The sequence below is a fragment of the Eurypyga helias genome, unplaced genomic scaffold (assembly GCF_000690775.1).
Source record: "Eurypyga helias isolate BGI_N326 unplaced genomic scaffold, ASM69077v1 scaffold15736, whole genome shotgun sequence".
In the NCBI taxonomy this organism is placed as follows: Eukaryota; Metazoa; Chordata; class Aves; order Eurypygiformes; family Eurypygidae; genus Eurypyga; species Eurypyga helias.
The window spans coordinates 30190-49051 of record NW_010254802.1 but is presented as its reverse complement, the minus strand read 5'-3'; the positions used below and the strand labels follow the sequence as shown (position 1 = coordinate 49051).

The 18862-nt window shown below is 45.0% G+C and overlaps 1 protein-coding gene across 1 annotated transcript in view; it reads right to left on the bottom strand.

Annotated features, from left to right (window-relative positions):
* Window positions 1-283: 283 nt before the first annotated feature.
* TMEM2 (transmembrane protein 2) overlaps window positions 284-18862 on the bottom strand; it is a gene marked incomplete at its 5' end in the record, with an annotated part of 48753 nt that continues 30174 nt past the window's right edge. Inside the window, 6 exons of the mRNA XM_010153144.1 lie at window positions 284-504; window positions 2615-2724; window positions 4014-4174; window positions 6440-6541; window positions 7271-7484; window positions 9313-9495. Of these exons, the coding sequence (XP_010151446.1) occupies window positions 284-504; window positions 2615-2724; window positions 4014-4174; window positions 6440-6541; window positions 7271-7484; window positions 9313-9495 (991 nt within the window). The remainder of the gene's footprint in view (window positions 505-2614; window positions 2725-4013; window positions 4175-6439; window positions 6542-7270; window positions 7485-9312; window positions 9496-18862) is intronic.

The following is an 18862-nucleotide window of genomic DNA, read 5'->3' as shown; positions in this document are numbered from 1 at the left end:
CCGGAGAGCAGGTTTTTGCCTTTGAAACTTACCTTTTGGTACCAAATCACACATGGTTTGAAACACTTCTCCTTGGGAAGGGCAGGCCACAGGCTTTTCCTATCCCATCTTGTGAAGCGCCGCTCAAAAAATAAAGCCCTACCACAGTGGGTAAGATGAGAATACATTTATTAGTTATAATATATACAAGCCAACACCATCGGTTTTGTACAATCCTGTAAAAACAAGAAGATGTTTTGGTGGAAGTGGTGGGCTTTGCCCGGCTGGTGTTACCCCTGGGATGCTAATCCCGGGGCGCCGCAGGCTCTGCAGAGCTCTGCTCCGAGTGGTTCTGAGAAAAAGCGGATTTTAGCGACTCATCGGCATTAGGTGGACACTGATATTCTTTCAGCTTCAAGGGAACATAATGCTGTAGAGAAGCACCCTTCTGATAACCAGCATGATTACAGACTTTAATCCAGGAGGGTTTGGCTTGTCCTTTATAGCCAAGCATGGCAAAACTCCCTGAAAAACAGACACAAACGAAGTGAGTAAACCTGTGGATGGGTCGCTTCACTTTGCACAGACTCGCTCCACACATGACAGAAACTTCTCAGCCCTCTTTTTTTTTTTCCCCTGGATTAAAATAACATAACACTTGAGAGAGGAAAAGGGTGATGAAAGAGAGAATGAGCCTTGCTGAAGCCATAACCCCACTGCCTCCCAAATCTGCAGGTATTTCAATAAGCCAAGATAGGTTCCCAGGTGTCAGTTAGCAGGAATATTGTTTTACTCTTGATTTTCAAGTGTTGGTACTTTTTTCATATTTGACTACGTGAAAATGTTTAGGCATTTTGAATCCTTCTTTTATTAGTTTACATCAGTTTCTTCCTGTTATGCCTAAACTATTCCCCATGTCGATTTTGCTCTGGTCCTCTGCTGTCACAAAGTACAAAGGCATTATGTATTCTTCCATTTTAATAATAATGTCTTGTGTTTATATTATGCTTTTCATTGCAAAGACTCCCAAGGCTATTTGCAGCTGGTTGGATTGAGACTATTCCTGTAAACACTTCTAAGCTAAATAAGGTTTTGCATAACCAGGCACCATGATCCTAAATCCTGATCCTGCTGGGGTCAAGGGGAGGAGGGTTGGGGTTTTTTTTTTCCACATTATCCCAATATGGACTTGGGAGAAATGCTTCAGCCTGCCCTGAAATGCAGCGCCACCACCCCCCCTCCACCCCACCCCGGGGCGGATCAGTCCCGTGTGCAATCGCTTTTGGAGCTGTGAAGTCAAATAGTGCACATACCTGAACCAGCGGGAGAAAGCTCATGATGCAGAACATAATTACCCAGGCTGGAAATCAGGGCAGACACGTGGGTGAACACCCTTGCCCTTAGGAAAAGCAAAACTGGGGCAGCACGTGATGGGGCCAGCAGCGGCTTAGTCCTGCATCCTCAGCATCCCTGAGACGTGGCAGGGCAAGGAGATGGACACCAGCGTGTCCCAAGATGGCAGTGGCCCTGCTTGCTGCTTTTTCTGCCACGGGAGCAGCTGAGGCTGGAGGCTGAACCAAGCTCCCAAAACGACTTGGAAGTGCTGTGCCCAAGTGAGCAGCACAGGTGGTTTAGGGAACAAAGTTTGACAAAGCAAACAAAACCGATTGCTTTTTAATCAAAAAATTCCTTTCAAAAGTATTCATGGCTTTAATGAAAGAATGAAGCAATGAAGTTTCAGGACAAAAAAAACCCCCAAAAACCCAAAAAAGAAAATGTCAAAGTTTTGCTTTTAAAGGGATGAAAGCAAAAACCAGCTTCTCGGGAATCAAACAGGCTGAAGTGAAATTGCTGTCTCTGCTGTAAAAGACTGCTGTCCCCCTGGAATTGTCACAGCAATGAGCTTTGAAACTTGAACCAGAAACTGATATAAATTTCAGTAAAGCAGTAGGGAAATAAAGTCCTCAAACCCCCAGGAAAAGAAAGAAGTTGAAAATACAGCCAGTTCCCCATCTGATCTCTGCTTGAGAGATTGCAAATGAAATCTCAATCAAGCTGGCTGGTTGTCTTCCTGATTTCCTTATCACCCAAATCTTCATCCAAACCTGGACGCAATAACTCCGAGTTTGCCAGTAGGAAACTCAGCATGGATTTCCTAGACTAATGATACCAGTGGATTTGTTGACACAATCCAACGTAAAACTCTAATAATAACCATCCAGAACTGGTGATTTCACCTTCCTTCCATCCAAAAAAATAAATAGCTCCTATTGCACTCAGGGCTATTTTCTTTTTCATCAACCTTTCAGTTTATAATTGTTTTTCTTCACAAAGAAGCTGAATTTTAGAGAAGGATTTTTTATAAAACAATTTTTTTTTTTTTGGTGTTAGATAAACAAGATCCTTTAAGGATGAAAAAATTGGAGCATGCAGCTTCTCACTGCTGAAGCAGGGTCAAAGTCCCACAATAACTCTCCCACTTCTCACCATCCTTAAGCCAAGAGGTTTTCACTAGGTTACACTGGCATATTGTGGTAGGAAATATATTAAGAAGCACTATATGTGCACATTCTTGGTAGGGAAACACACCAGTAATTCTTAAGCAAAAGAAACATGGTAGAATAAATACATTTACCTTCCTTATGGAAGACAATAGGCTTTGCTGAACCTAACCTGGTAAAAATAGACATTTCAGAGCTCCCCAATGTGTCTGAAATACCTCTGGAGCACACAAGGACAAGCGATCTGGAAAGAAGGGCAGTAATTACTGCATGACTGCAAAATATTACTTCATTAAGACTCTGCAAGACCTTTAAGCTCCAACTCAGAAAAGTACTTAAGAGCTTTTTAACTTTAAGAACATGCTTAAATACCTTTGATTTCAATCACACTTAAGCTTTCCTAAGTTTAAGCTGCTGTTTAAGTGTTCCTGAATCAAACCTGTGCTTCACACGGAATCATCACAAGCACAAATGACTGCTCACAAGTGCATCCCTTATGGGAACATGACACTCAGCGCAGAAGAAATACAGTTGCTGTACAGCCCTGAGACTCTGAAACCATCTATATCCTGGGTCTGATTTTCAGTCAAGCCTCAGTCTGGCTTTGGCCCTCACAGATGTGCTTTCAGCCCCTGTGAGCTGTACCTGCAATGAATTACAGGTTGCACAACTGGTTGCATTTAGCTGAATGCCTAGACTTGCAAAATACACATCTGACCAGAAAATCAAACTGAATTTACAGGCTTCATATGGATATATGTCGTTTCATGCATGTTTTATACATGTACATGTTCATGTGCATAGAGATGTAATAACTCGGGAGCATTCAGATCTTTGGTCATGAGCTGCTCAGAAATGCCTTGGACAAAAAGTCTGTTTTTTGGTTATTTGACCTGTTTCTGCCAGCAGCCAAGAACTTATCTATAAATCTCTGTTGTTCCATGTTTATGTGGCGACACATAAAACCACAAGGAATGTGGGACAGGCACAAATAGAGATGATCCAGACCATTGCCAGGATGCATGCAAGGTAACAGAGCCCGCAGGCAGGCAAGGCAAGTCTATTCATTGGCTCACCCAAGAAAAGTCCTGTTGGAAAATCTGGCACACCTCTGATTTTCGTCTGTCACAAGAGGCAAAAACAATCAGTAGAAGCAAACAGAAACCAACACATTTCAGAAATGGAAAAGTGAATCACTGGCTGCCAGGAAATTGCTGGACACCGGGATAGGTGCGCAGGATTGCAAACATCGTTGCGAGGACCTTATCTACTCTGTACTGCAAAATGAGTTGCTCATGTAGAAGGAACTGCTGGTTTTCCAGAAAACCTGTCTCTGTCTGCTCTAATCTGTGCAATCCTGGGAGAGAGAGTCTGCTTCTCTTATTATCTGGGTCATATTTGGGATTTGTACAGATTTACTCTGTGCCAGGTTTCTTCAGAGCACAGGTTTGGTTATGAAAGTGGGTCATTTTCCTCTCTTTGTCTATCAGCCACGGGTTGCTACATGAACTGGGCTCTCAGCAGTTTGCTTACCTTTCTTTTACAAACGTTTGAACATAATCAGTTATTGCGCTGGCAGCGTTTTCAGCAGCAACCGTGTCAAAGTGCCTCCTACTCACGACTGCTCCTGAACACGCATCTAGCACCACGAAGAACATCCCACGGCTATTGAACAGGAAAACAGAGTCATTTATCTGCAACAAAAAACAGAGGTAGGTTTTACAGGGAGCCTCAGACACTGATCCTGCTTTTCCATAAGAAGGGAGTTGCAAACAAGGAAAATATCAAGGGTGTACACCCTGTAATTTCAAATGTGTAATTAGTACAGATGAAGTGACATCACTGATAGATGGTCAGTGGCAGGAGGAAGCAAAACCCTTAGTTTTCAATGGGGTACAAAAACATGAGAAATGAGGTCATCGGCATCTTTTGTGTATTAGGAAGATACATTTGGGAAGCCAAAAATCCGTAAATGGGAGTAAAATGCTTAGTTCAGTCTTAACACAGTTTCTTTCCATGTGGGGGAAATTACTGTCACTTGGCAAAGCAGATCTGACCATGGAGCAAGGAAGAGGTGCTGAGGCAGCAGATGGGGGAACAGACACAACACATGGACAGAGTGGTTTTTTTCCCTGAGAATGTAAATATCAAAACCAAAATGCTCCTTCTTGGTAGGGCTGCTCCAGTGCCTCAAAGAAGTTGTAGCACTGCTCTCCTCCTTTCCTACAGCAAGGGCTCCTTGCTCAGGTTACACTTCTCAGGATGTGCCACGACCTTTGCTCTTAGAAAAGCAAAGGCTCTCGGAGGTGCCCGGTGCTAGTGCATCTCCCCAGCACTCCTGGGGACAGCCCAGCCTCGGAGAACAGGGGCTGAACAACCTCCACCAAGGAGAGCAACAGCCTACCAAGGTCACACTGTCAGAAAGCTGAGCCCAGGATACACAACACGGCACCATAAACTCTGTGGGCACCAGGGAGCTCAGATACATCCCAACCATCTGAGGCATGTGTATACCTTCAGGGAATATAGGGCCAGACTGAATGAGGATGCCAAGTGTTAAAAAGTGACTTCTGCAAGACGTCGGGGGATGCTGAATGCAATAGAGGGTTAAGGGTAAGGGAAACATGAACACTCAGGCCATGGGTGGGCAGAGGGGAGTGAGGAGGAGCAAAGACAGACCAAATCTTTTGCCTGGTTCTGGCTGTCTCACACTCCTAAGCCTGGGAATTGTCTTAAAGTTTGGTTACACATGGAGCAGGGAGCAACCACCACTGCACATCAACCTAAACGTGAGGCGCTAGCAAAAGGAACGGCCCAGCTGTGTGTCCTGGCCCTGTGCTCATGCTGCAGACCCTCCGAGCAGCCAGCACAATGGCTCCCAGCCCCACGGGAGCTGGAGCAGGGCACTGCTGCACCCACTTCACCCAGCCCTTGGTGAGCCTGGATTACAGATTTAAATAATTTCTGACTTTTGCCTTTCACTCAGCAAAACAAAACCAAAACATGTGCTTTCGTAGTGGGAACTTCACTTCTGTATTTCCAAATTTCCCACACCTTTTAAGATTTAGGGTAAGAATCCTCCTTTGGATACTAGTCTTTATAATTTGCCTCACCCAGTCTTTACTTCAGCTAGATCTACATGTGTCAGAAATAAAACTTCCTCTGAAAAACAATACTTGCATTAAAGCTTTAGAAAAGGCAAAGAAGCTCAGAGGATACTACACCAGTCCCATGAGTGCTGCATACACACAGGTCTCTGCTCTTCCCCACCGGTGAGGACGCTGCCTCCTCACCCGCTTATGAATGGTTTTTTGGAGTAAGTTTTTGATGATGCAGCCAGTGCACGTGGCAAGAAATCTTGGCTGCTCAGGGTCCTTAAGGATGCTGTACCAGCTTGGCTTGGCATTTGTTAGCATTAATTACAATTCAGTAGCACACAGGCATGTAAACCTAGAGAGTGTCCTTGCAAGCATGACTTCAGTCACCCTTCACTACCTAGACAGACGGATAGGGCACGTTTGACAGTTTGGAGCCTCACAGCTCCAAACCCCTTTAGCAGTGAAATACAGTTATTTTTAACTTTTAGTGCAATGCCAGCAGGGAAAATCAGAAAAACAAACTTGGTTTTTTCCCCCACATCCTTTGTAAACAATGTCTTCTGGTGTCCTATCCGCCCCACCCCCCCTTCCTCTACATTAGAGTGGTGGTGCTAACCCTTCTTCTGAGGTGATAAAAAGAAGGGTTTTTTCTCTGAAGGGCTCAAATCCTCATCTGAATAGAATATGAACTCCCAGTGACTTTAATGGAGCTAATTGTATGGGAGAACAATGCCCTTGCCTCTTCCAGGGGAACTTCCCATTTCCTTCCGCCAAGGCTCAGCGAGATTTTGCAGTAACTTTCCTTGGAGATAAAGTTTGCCCTGTTTAATCACCATTTCAAACGGGTAAAACACAATATACCTTAATGAATGCGGATGTCAAGTGGTTTTGTATGTCTGTCCCACTGAGAGACTGGATCTGGATCCTTACATACTTGACTGAAGGCGTGCTAGTGACAGCAACCTGCAATCACACCAGAGACAGACACTTAAAAAGGGGCTTGCTAACTGGTTTTTATCAGCAAAATGACACCAGGTACCAATGCTGGAACATATACAATCCCAAAACCTCAGGAATTCTTTTTTCAAACTGGGATCCTGGTTCACAAGGAAGTGCTCATTGTGAAGACACCTGTTATCAAAGGATGGTGGTGATGCTGGATGGAAGGGACCTCTGATGGTCACTCTGCCACTAAGTTAGTTTAAAAGTTGAATATGAATTTCATACGTGTTACCTGGCTATAAACTCAAACGCAGATTTGTATGAGCCTGAAAAAACACTACAGGATTTAGAGTGGGGTGAGTTCACAGTAAATGAGAGTCTGGGTCTAATTTTCCAGGTATTCCTATTAACCAGAACTACTTCCCAGTGTGAAATTCAGCAGCACTGTCGTACTTTGGCATTCAAAGCTAATCCAACCTGAGCCCTCTCGGGTTCTATTTTTCTTGTTGAAATGGGAAGAAAGGTGCTATGAGTGTGCGTTCACATGCACCCAGCTGAGCAATTTTTTTGAGGTTATCTTTGAAGCACAGCAGAAAAAGCTGCCGGAATCCAGAGCAAAACCCTTCCCTCTACACAGGTGATGTGATGCTGGGCAGACTCAGGAGTGGGAATTCCCTACATCCTGTGGCAAGGAGCTGACCTCACACACACTGCAGAACCCCAGAGGATGTTTCGCGGGGGGGGGTGTACCTGCGGGGCCCCACACGCCCTGCATGGCCCAGCCGGGTGCTGGGGTGCAGGGCGTTGGGCAGCTGCTGGCTTCTCCGGGAAGGGGTTTGGGTCACAGCTCCACGGGTCCCCGGCAGACATACGTGCCATGATTTTAATACGTTCGCAGCCTTGCTGAGAGCAGTAACTGTGTCCTTCCCGAGCTTCGTGGGCTTGCAGGTGAATATATAGGTACCTACAAATGACAGCAAACAGGGCCATGAGAGCCACTGCATGCTTAGAAGAAAAGCTGAGTAAGAGGCAGGGTCTGCACTTGCTAAATTGCATTATCCCTCCCATTTCCAAACGGGAACTCTGTCTCAGACTGGTGCCATGCGGTACAGCCATTGCAAAACGGGTCCTGCAAGGATGCAGGTCTAGCTCCCCTCCCGCCCTGGCCTGACGAGACCTGCAGCACTTGCAGCCCGTACACGCAAGCCAGCTGCCAGGTGTCATATGGGGCACTCCACGCTGTCCCCAGGCCGGATGGCATCCCATTGAAGAAAGAGCAGCAGTGGTGCTCAGGCTGTGGTGCAGAAGGAGACAGCCTTGCCTGGAAACACCAGCATCTCCCGCTGTCTCTCTGCCTTGCACAGGGGTCCTGGCCCAAAGGCAGAGTTTAGCATGCATGACAAAAGCTCGAAGGCAGCCAGGTCTTCTGGCCTTTGGAGTTGTGTTTTGTTTTTTTCTAGCTGTTCTAAGTATGTTTTCAATCATGCCCATTCTGCAATTCTTATAAACAGCTCAGTTCAGCTCCAGGATCAAAAAGAGGCAGGAGCTTTAAAGGGATATTTCTTTCTATTTCTTTTAAAAGTAAATATTTGTTTCTATTTGTCTGGAAGAAAGAATGAGTAAGCTTGGTTCTTCTCCAAGGATCCAGCATGTGGGGTTAAAAAAGGCAGGGGAAACATCCCACTCGTTGTGAAATAAAGCCTAAAAAACAACAACAGGAAAAGAAAAAAAGCCAATCCCCTAATTTCTGTACTCTGAAAAGCTAAAAAAAAATCACCACTGAATTAAAGAGAGAACCAAAAGGCTGATACTGCCAGAATTAAGTTAGGTTAGACCCATCAATCTGCATGTGCCAGGTCCAGATGGCTGCTGGCAGCTAATGGCTCTTCCCCCACAGACCCACACGTGTAGCCGTTTTCCCTGCTATTCAGTAGTAAACAACCTGTTTACAGAATTTGGGCAACTTTTTTTTTTTTTTTAAGTAGGATTAATTAGCAAATCGTTATTTCACAATTCCTGTCATGAGAGAGACCTGGCCATCAGCAAGGAGCCTAGTTAGCAGGGAAGGCATTCTGGGATGCGATTGCTCATGTGTTATGGTCGAATGAATAAATATATCCCATCTCATTTTCAAATCTGGCACTTGTGGATTGATCCCTGAAGCAGCTACTTAGTCAGGTGAAGCGTCATGGGACCCATGGTTAGACCACAAAACACTTTTTTCCTCCCTGTTTTAGCTGACTGAGAAACATGGTTTCATAATACATTCTTTTAACCAAAGGTGTCCTAGGGTCTTATAAAGATAGTGGCAAGATCTCTAGGACTCTTCCCATGCTTTCAAAATGAGACATGTACTACTGTGCTCTCCTTCTTTCACAAAATCTGATTTTTAGAGTGTGATGATTTTAGAAATCTCTCTTTATGGAAATATGAAGGAACTCCCCAAACTATCTCAGTGTTGGAGGTGCAGCAGTCCCAGGAGAGCTCTTTCTCATGGCCTTTTGGGGTCCAGTGGATTTTAACAAATATTTACACCGCACCCACACCTCCAGCAGGGATGTCTCAAAGGAGCTAATTCCAGGCAATGCAAATCGCTGCTTGGTGATACAGAAATAGACCTAATCCAGGTAAACGAATTTTCACCTGAAATCAGTGCCAAAGCCATGCAAAACGGATGGACCCCAATTTTAACTATGAGAAAGGAAAAGGAGGTGATGGGGCTGGTAAGAGCAAGACCCCAAGACTTTGCTGCCCATTGGCTGAGGGACCCTCTGGGGCAACGCAGGGCTCACCCCGATGCTCTGTCGAAGTAGAAGAGCCGCTCGTCGGTCCCGTTGAGAACGCTGGCCCGGGAAGGAGCAGCCAGGTAGTGCTTTACGCTGTGCACCGTCCCCGTCCGTCGCTGGTAGATGTCTGCCACCACCTGAAAAACGGCTTCCCTGGGATAGCAGAGGGCGACGCGCAGCCAGTCTCCTCTGTCGGCAAAAAGGGGAGGCGGAGGAAAGGGAGAAAAAGCATTTGAGTACAGGAGAGATGGTCTGCAGCCAAGAGTACAGTCTTCAGGGGAAAACAAAGAAATGTCCTTTGAGGTTCTCTTCCTCCTTTACAAAAACACAGAAAATCCTCAAAGCCAAAGCAAATCAGATTTTTTTGTGCTCTGTCTGGAAGCAACGACTGCTTATTACAAAGTTCTGATCCAGGGACCCCAGCTGACCTCAGAGGACTTTGAGCCAGGTGCCAGGATGGCTTAAAACCAGAGATTTTCTCTTCCTTGCCCCATAAGGCTGCAGTACAACCGGTCACATACCCACTCGCATCTCCCGAGGCAGCCGGGCTTGTTTGAGTTCATCCGGAGCTGCTGCGGGAGAGGGAACCGGCATCCAGCAGACGTTTCACCGGGGGCACAGATTCAGGAATTAGAAAGTAATCTCTGACTTGAACCAGAGCCACGGTCTAAAGAGACCTGCTTCCTCCACTTTACAGCAAAGTTTATTGTTATGGTTTCCATTAAAATCTCCCTCTCCCCTGCTCTTTCTTCAATGTCAGTTTAGAATAACTGAGGGTAAAGTTAAATCATCTTTTAACTCTTGTGTACCACAACTTCAGCATGCACATTTACAAAAAATTGTCCCTTTTATCCTGTGATTTGCATCACCACCCTCACAGAGAGAAAAACTGGCTCCAAACCAGAAACCTTACTTACACGACTCCGAGCCAAACGATGCCCTACGGTGCATTTTGGATACTGCTGGGAAGGATCTTCCACAAAACCCAACATCCCTTCCTGCCCGGGGGATGCACTTGTACTATGCAAAGCAGAAAGCCACAAGAAGTTTACACTTGAAAAGCAAAACCAAATACCAAGATCATTAGCCTAATTATTTTTGTCTTTCCAGCCTCTGAAGTGGCTCAGTGTGCCACACCAAAGTGCCTCACCCAGTACCACGGTCAGCTTTCCTTATATTACCAAAATCATCCAGGCTTTAAATGAATTATTTTAATTAACTAGCTTCCTGGTTAAAAAGTGAGAATATAGATTTGTCTTAGAGAAAGGCAACTACCACCTTCACCGGCTGTTGAAAGGGCTGGGGCCTACAAAGCTGAGGAAGACAAAGTTTCTCCAAAGGCCCCTTCAAATGACCCGCCACCCATCCCTGCATGCAGAACGATAAATGGGGGGAAACGGCCTCCATTTGGAGAAATCTGGGAATCTGCATGCCTAGACCTCTGCATTACATGCAGAGAGCACAAAAGCAAAGCTATTTCAGCCTTTTTCTGGTTTTCTCATTAAAACAAAACAAAACTCTCTACAGGATGGAAGAGGGGACAGGCTGTTCTGGAATAATAAATCAAAGCCGCACAAAGACCCCATCAGCTTAAGCCAGATACTGCCCTCTAGATTTTAAACAACTCCAGCTGTGTCATAACACAGGACAGCTAGAAAACGGATATATTTTCAGATGATTTGGCCTCCGACTAGAGGAAATGAAAGAAATGCACTAGAGCCATGTTTGCGGAATATTTTTAGGATGGAGTCCCAAGACATTTGGCTGTTTCATAAGGGTGATTTGCATTGCGTTAGCACATTTCATCCCCTGAAGACACCATCAAAAAAAAGGGCTTGTCATCTCCCTCAGATGCTGGGAACCCGTTTTGGTGCTGTGCTACACCGACTGCCACCTCCCTGGGGAACAAGAAGGGCACTAGAAAAGGCAACTGGAGGGTGAAAGGGAAAAAAAACAAGCGTGAAAAAACCACAGCTGCCACCGCCTTGAGGCACTGGAGCATTTGGGAATGTGCGTGCTAGAGCCTAGTGCCCAGGTGAGCAGGCCGGGTGAAACGCCAAAATAAATGATACCAAGACTGAAAGGATCAAATGAAAAGCACCTACTTTGGAGTAGGTGGAAGAAGAGATGGAAATAAGTGAATTCGCACAACAAAGGGCTTGGGAGAACATGTGAGAAGGGAATGCATTATAAGTTATCCTTTATGTAAATATAGAAAAGAATAAGGTGGTTATTGCCTCTTTAATTTAGCGGTATTTTAACAGCTTCCCATTTAGTTCTTTACTGCAGCTCTGTTTCTTCAGCTTGTACCAAATCTGCCCTAAACCCTCCCAAAAATCTGGCTGTGTGGCTGACCTGGGCTCCATCATCTCCAGGTGATGGAGCAAGAAGCAAGCAAAGCAAGAAGCAGCAGCGTTGCTGCAGGATGGTCCAGAGGGCTCAGTGCTTCTTCTCCAGCTGCTGCCAAAACCAGGGGAGAAATGCAACCACAGGCAAGCAGTGGTAATCAGGCACGGGATGTCTCGGACATGGCATCCCAAGTAAAACAGATGTGCCTGTGCCTTCCTTCGCCACTGCCCTGGCCACCAAGGACCTCCCAGCTGGGTCGCAGGGTGGTCAATAAACTGTGGCTCCTGCTTTATTTCTCTGCTTAAACCTCACCATTCTGTCTTATTTACCAGCTGTTACTCTGAGGTGAGTATTTTCAGACAGAATAAGAAAAATAAGCCCTTGTCCTGCCACCCTCAGTACCAGCACGACAGCGGGGAGCGCTGCAGATGCCCAGAAGGCTGGAGGACACAGGCAGCACAAGCAGGAGGAGCCCAGATTATGAATCCAGAGTAATTTCAGATGCCTGCCTGGATGCTGGGAGAACATCTTTAGCTTTAGATGCTCTTCTGCTTAAACACCAGCACAAGCAAAGGGGGAAAAATAATTTAAAACACACAGGGTAGAAGTCAGGCTATTGAGACACAAAATGCTGTCCAATGTAGCAATACACAGGGCTTTTTTTTTAATTTTCATTCTTAGTAGCTTCATGCAAGAAATAAAAATATTCTCAGGTGGAAAGTCTGGCTTTGGAATTATCTGCCAGTTTAAGTGAAAGTCATATTAACCCATGTAGGAAACTAACTTGAGCTGTTAAAGATATTTTCACCTCAAAACTAAGTAACTGTGTTCTTAACCTTTTCAGTGATAAATTTCAGTTCATTTTAGAAGTAAGGAAGGAACATTCTTTCATTCCTGTTCTTAATCAGGCCATCATTTTGCTATGTGTTTTTACAAAAAATAATAATCATAAAAAAAAGCTGGCATTCAAAGGAGAAAAGCTAAATATGCACCAGCAAGAAATCAGTGTTTAGTGGGTCCTAACAGTTTCAAACACTACTTGGAAAATTTTTGAGAGTCTGCCGACACCAGCACGTATAAAACCTGACACTTCTGCCTCTCTGTTACTGTCATCCCCACAGTGCCGTTCAAGCATTTTTATGAACGCATTTAGTCTGTTTATTTCCTTTTGGATATGGATGGGTGAAACAAACCCAAGAAGCCTTTCTCTTTTTTTCACCAGGATATTGGCATTTGCAGTTCTGGCTATTTCAGGTGAAGCAAAAACATCAGGCAAAGTGTTAAAAAAAGTATTCTTACATTTTGGCAATGAGCAGGCTTCCTGGGATAAGCAAAAAAAGGATGAGGGAAAGGCAAAAAAAGCAAGCAAGAGGTTTCCTGTTCTTGGACATGTGGTAGATACAGATCTGCACGTACAAACATACATACCTCATTTACAACTCTCAGAACAGCCCCCCAGCTCAACTCCAAACTCCCAAAGGCAAAGCCACTCAGAGAAACATGATCAAGCAGGCAAAGGAGGGGAGAATTTTGTGAGTGGTGGGATGTGAAATGAGTCATGTAACTTGGAGATGAGATTTGGCCGGAGTAAACACAGAAAGAGTGCATGTCTGGGGCTCTCACCGCCTGGAAGAGGACAAATAACACTTGTTCAACTTTGTGAATGTGCCCCTCGACTACATCAGATGAAGTATCAAAGTATCAGTCCTGGGCAAATGGGTATGATCTAGTGCAGGAGGTGCTGGCTATGCTGGATGTCAACCCTGGCTGTATTTCAGCTAATGGAACTTCTAAGCTGATGAATATTACTCTAGAAAACTTCTCCACCATGTTTATTGACATGGTGTGTCACGTAGCTGATGACCATGGAAGCGCACAGTCCAAATCCTGATCTCACTGATGAAAATCTGGGGAAAGCCAATGAGGGAATGCCATAGAGTACAACTAAAAATTACTTATTTTTTCCTGGGGCTTGAAAAAACAAGAGACTTTCACCCAGTGAGTCAGTCTCCCCCAACTGTTATTACTCCTACTTAAAAACAACCCCTCTGACATTTTGGTCAACATCTACGTGAGCTGAACTTTCAAAGGGGATGAGACAACTGGGAATTTGGAACTTTCCTATTCATAATAGGTGAACTAAGCAGAAATCCCCATGTGCTGCTTTGGTAAGTTTGTCTCTCACAGGCTGAATTTTGAACAACAAAAAAAAAAAAAAACCAGCAAAGCCACCACTCAGCCTCCAATCCATCCAAGGAACAATTCACAGGAGGTCAATGTTCCTTGGTCTCAGGATACTGCTGTTTTTTCTCTCCAAAAATGTCTCCCAACTTCCCAACAACCTGCTCAGCACCAGGCTGAATCTCCTCTGGCACAAAACCTGCTTTTGTGGCCAAGACACCTCCTCTCCAGCCAGCACCATCAAAGGAGTGAGAAATACCCACACATCTCACAGGCGCTGAGAAGAGTGGAGAAAGGGCTGCAGGAATCTGGCCATGTCCTCACCATTTTCAGCTCAAGCTGAAAGTGAACCCTTGAACCCACGTTTCCCACCAGCTCCCTGCAGCTGTCACTCACTCCTCCTCTTTTTCTAGGTTTTTAATTTTCTGCCTTCAACTCAAGTCCATTAAACACATCCAAGCCCCCCGTGATGACAAACATGGCCACTGGGCGAACATCCAGCAATTTTTTTCATTAAGGACAGACTCTTCTGGAAGACGGCTTGCTGCTGCGATAGCAACAAGTTAGGTATGTGCTTAGCTAACTAGAGTTGTGTGTATTGGGATTAAAATGCCTTTCCTAAATGCTGCCATTTAGGAAATTCCATTAAAAATTCAAAAGCATATGGCATCTCTTAACATAAATTAAAATTTTTGGTTTTACCCACGTGCCTCCTTAGGCAAAAAGAATGATTTTTTGCTTTTGCAAAGCTCAACGAATTACAGAAGGGATCCTGCCCTGAGGTACACTTCTGCTGATACTCATGAAACCTGGATGTGACTCAGACAGCATTTGGCTCACAGACAATTGTATTCAAGCAAAAATAAGAACTTCCTGCATTTAAACACACTACATCATCTTATCATCTCTTTTCCCACCCTAAGTGCTCTCACAGAGGAATCACATCCCAATTCAATTTGTGTCTTCCTTAATGCATTCCCAAGTACCCTATCGCTGACTATTGTGTATTTTGTATTTTCCTGCTGCTGTGCCTTGGATGAACAACGGGTGAGGCGAGGCTGGTGGCCCTGAGGAGCCCCAAGCCTCACCCATAGGCCAGGAGAAAGGTGAAAGCAAGGAAAAACCTTCAGGTTTCACGTGCCAGGCTTCAAAGTGACAAGCAGCCCCGTTTGCCATGGCCATCTGGGCACTGATGCTCTAATCGCTCTAATTCATGACCAGCTCAGGAAGGATGTCTCTCCTCAGAGCCACCTTGCTAAGCCAAGCTGCGGAGGACAGAGGGTTGCGGGTGGGGAGGCGAAGACGGGGCTTTAGGACCACTCGAACAGGGCAATATCAACACACGCTCCAGCCCAGCTGCACTGAAACAGCACAATGTGCAACGCGGTGTTCTGGCAAACGTTTTAGCTTCTTTCCAATTTAAAACAAAAATATCTTGTGGCTTTCATCCACAGGTTGACCTGTGGGTAATTTAAGGTATTTAAATAGACAGAAGGGAATTCAAATATATCTGCTGACTTCTGTGTCGTGTGGATGATTAACTTGGAATTACAGATGTTATCAGGAAGGGCAGGCCATGAAACCCAAGTAGTACTTTACTTATTATTATTATTGGAAATAGTGCTGGTGTTGCTTGTATTACATCCAGATCTGGGGGATCATGGTCAGAACTCATGTACATACAAGAACAAGAAAGCAGTCATAGCCTTGAACTGTTAGCTCCACTAATTTTGCCTTCCTGTGCATTTATCAATCTGGGAAGCAAGAGGAAAAGCTCATTTAGAAGTAATCTGAAAAAGAAACACTTTAGGAAATATCCATAAACCGGGCAAGTCTGCAACAAGCACATTCTAGCCTTGTCTCGTGATCTTTCTTCTCCTCCAGACCTTATCACCGCTAAGGAATTTAATCGCAAAAATGACAAGTAACTGAAAGTATGAATCAGACTGGCATTGAATATAGGAAGAACACCTACCTACACAACCCTGACGAACAGAAACATAACGAGTCCCCCAGGGTCTCAGTGCAGACGTGGGCCGCATAAGTTTACTTGCGCTGAAATCTTCACCTTTGGATGGGCTGCAGCATCCTGGACGCTTTGCATCAGCCAGTGTCCAAAGGCTTCACTGGTTTTCATCAAGAATTTAGACACAAGCTCATTCCAGGTTCTTGAATTTTCAGCTAATTAAGACGACTCACGGGTGAATATGATAACAAGGCCAAGCGCAGAACCCCAGCCTAGCAAATAGAGGAGTGGAGCCCTGCACCTGTGCCCATCCCTTCACAAACACCCCAGCCGGGAACAGCTGGACCCGTGCCCAAGCACACACATGGACATCTGTGCTTTTGCTTGCTGTTGACAAGAAATTTGGCCATCCTCTGCCAATTTTTTTTAAGGCTCTCATAAGGATCCAACTCCTGCAACAAGGCACCGAAGAACATCAATGTTATGAGCCTCACTGTACCCCTCCAGGTAGAGTGCCGGTGAGAGAGCCTGGGGAAGGCTGCCTTGCACTGTCCATGGAGCCAGCATCTCCCAGGAGAGGTGCAGTACAAAGGAAAGCCCCTGCTTGCAGGACTGTGGCAATCTACCTATAAAAATTATCATCTTTGTACTATTAGCTGCTCACATTTCCCTGAATTCTCTGTTGAACCACAGCAGAGAGCCCTAAGAAGGGAAACCCCTTCCTTCTGAGCCTTAACAGACCAAGACTAGAGATATTCGCCTGTGCTCATTAAAAACAAGGAATGTTTCATCTAATTGCCACTGCTTTGCAGGCTGCTTCAGCAACACAACTTATTACGCTGTACTTCAGATATGTGCTTTGAGGAGGTTTCATTCTTATCTTTAGATTTGCTGATAGCATAAAGAAGCCTGGCTGATTTACTGAGCAGCACTGTGCCTTTGATAATAGTATTTGCCTGAGCTGCTTCTGCGATTAGAACATGTGCACACACACACAAAGCCTAGGTCATTAAACTGCAGGACCTCATTTCTGACTTTGCTTACAGCATGAAGTGCCAATCTTTGTACTGTTTTTCCAGCACCTGAAAGGAGGCACTTACTTGCAACCAAATAGTGTTTTTCATCCTCCTCCTGACTTACCAGCCTTTCCCCCCTCTTGTAACAAGGCTGATGCTCTCTGCTAGCCTTTGTGCTCCAGGATAGTAATTTTGAGCAAAACCCTTAACTCAGCCTTACAGATAATTCCCACCCTTTTGTGAGGCAGAAAAAACCCAAGTACACATACAAACAGCTCTGAGGGGGCGGAAACCACTCCAGCAAAGAGATGGAGCCCATGGAGAAGGGGTGTGAGGTCCCCATTCACAAAGGTTTGTGCCCAAAGACAGCGATCCTCAGCAGATCTGGGCTGGTTCTGGAGCACACTTCATTCCTGGCCATTAAAATTCCAGCCAGCAGTCTCCTGTTCACTTGCCAAAACGTTCAGAAGTGACTTGTCCTGCATAACCTCTTTCCAGAAGCATCAATACCCAGCTGCCTTCTCATCCTCACAGGGAAACTCCCAGCCAGTAGACAGACAACCCTACCTATAGCTTAACAAGGGCATTTCTGCTGAGACAGCGATGCTCCCCAGCAGCTTGAACACACAGCCTGTGGGGCTCTGCCATGCCTTTATATTTATTTGCCTGTCAGTCAGCTAGTGACAAATGCAAACAAGTATGCCTCTCACTGGAAGGAACACTGGGGTGCGTTAAAAAGTTCATTTGCACCACGTGGCAGCATGTAGAGACACAGCAATTTTGTTTAGTTAACTACCTACACTGATGGAAATGGAAAAACCAAATAATTATGCTAAACATGGTTTGAGCCAGTGCAAAGAAGACACAAACACTGCAGCAACGCCTCAGGTGCCCAGGACAGACAGACAAGACCAGCTCGGTGACTGTGCTCTAACTGGTGCCCTCCTCCGCTGAGTACATCCGCCCGAGCGGTGCCTCTGAACTCACCATTCCAGCTGTGTCATGTGAATTCATCCCAACCAGCTCCTGCCCATCTGAGGAATCCGGACGTTCCAGTCCTTTACTGAACTGGCATGACTTCTACTGGGTCTTTCTACAGTGCTTCAGAGGCAGGGAAAGCGTTAATCATGTGAGTATTCAATATCAGTGCTATGCCTGACCTCCCCAGAAATCCAAATCCTGGTACGCATCTCCCTGTCAAATTCCTTATTTCCCCTCTGACCTTCCTTTAGCCAGCGCAGAGCAAATCACTCCAGAAGCATGAGGGCTGTCTAGCTGCAAAGGCCGCATCCCGGATATATCTATCCATCATTTTACAATGACAAGACTTAAAAATAGTTTAGCTGTTCACTCGGTTATGGATGAAATTATTAGAATACGGCTATTAAAGTTCATCAAACTTTCTTTCGTTTGCATCACATACTCTGCACAGATGTTACTATCTTAGGAGCTCATTTTTTGGCAGATTATTCAGTATTTTGGATTTCAAGAGAACAATCATAACATAAAGCCACTTGAGACAGGTAAAAGTCCTCCCTGATTTTCTAACTCTGATTCCTCTAGTCTCCACAATCTAAGATTTCTTCCATTCCACAAATTATTAGGAAATTCTGTCTAATAAAGGTCATAGGCGGAACTGCTTAGGCATGTACTTGTTTTCCTTCAAACCCTAAACCCCTCTTTTTCACCTCAATCGCTTTACCCTTCCATGGGATTGTCATTTCTCCATGATGGGCTGGAACATTTCACCATTGCCACTGCATCCGCCTTAAGCCTGACAGCCGTTAGCATCCAGCATACTTGAGGTGTACACAGGGCAGCCACACATTTCACTCCCAATTATTTCTTAGCAAGATGGTCTAAATGAAATGAAGTAAAATTGTGCTTTTCCCTCATGACATTGTATTTCTTGTTTATAGTTCTTCAAAACACACACCTTGCCAACTGTTTCTGGATCAGAAAACCTTTGCCCTGTTCAAAAAACGTAACTGGTTTCACACAAGACAGAGAGAACTACAACCACACTGTGGTTTTCAATAGTAAA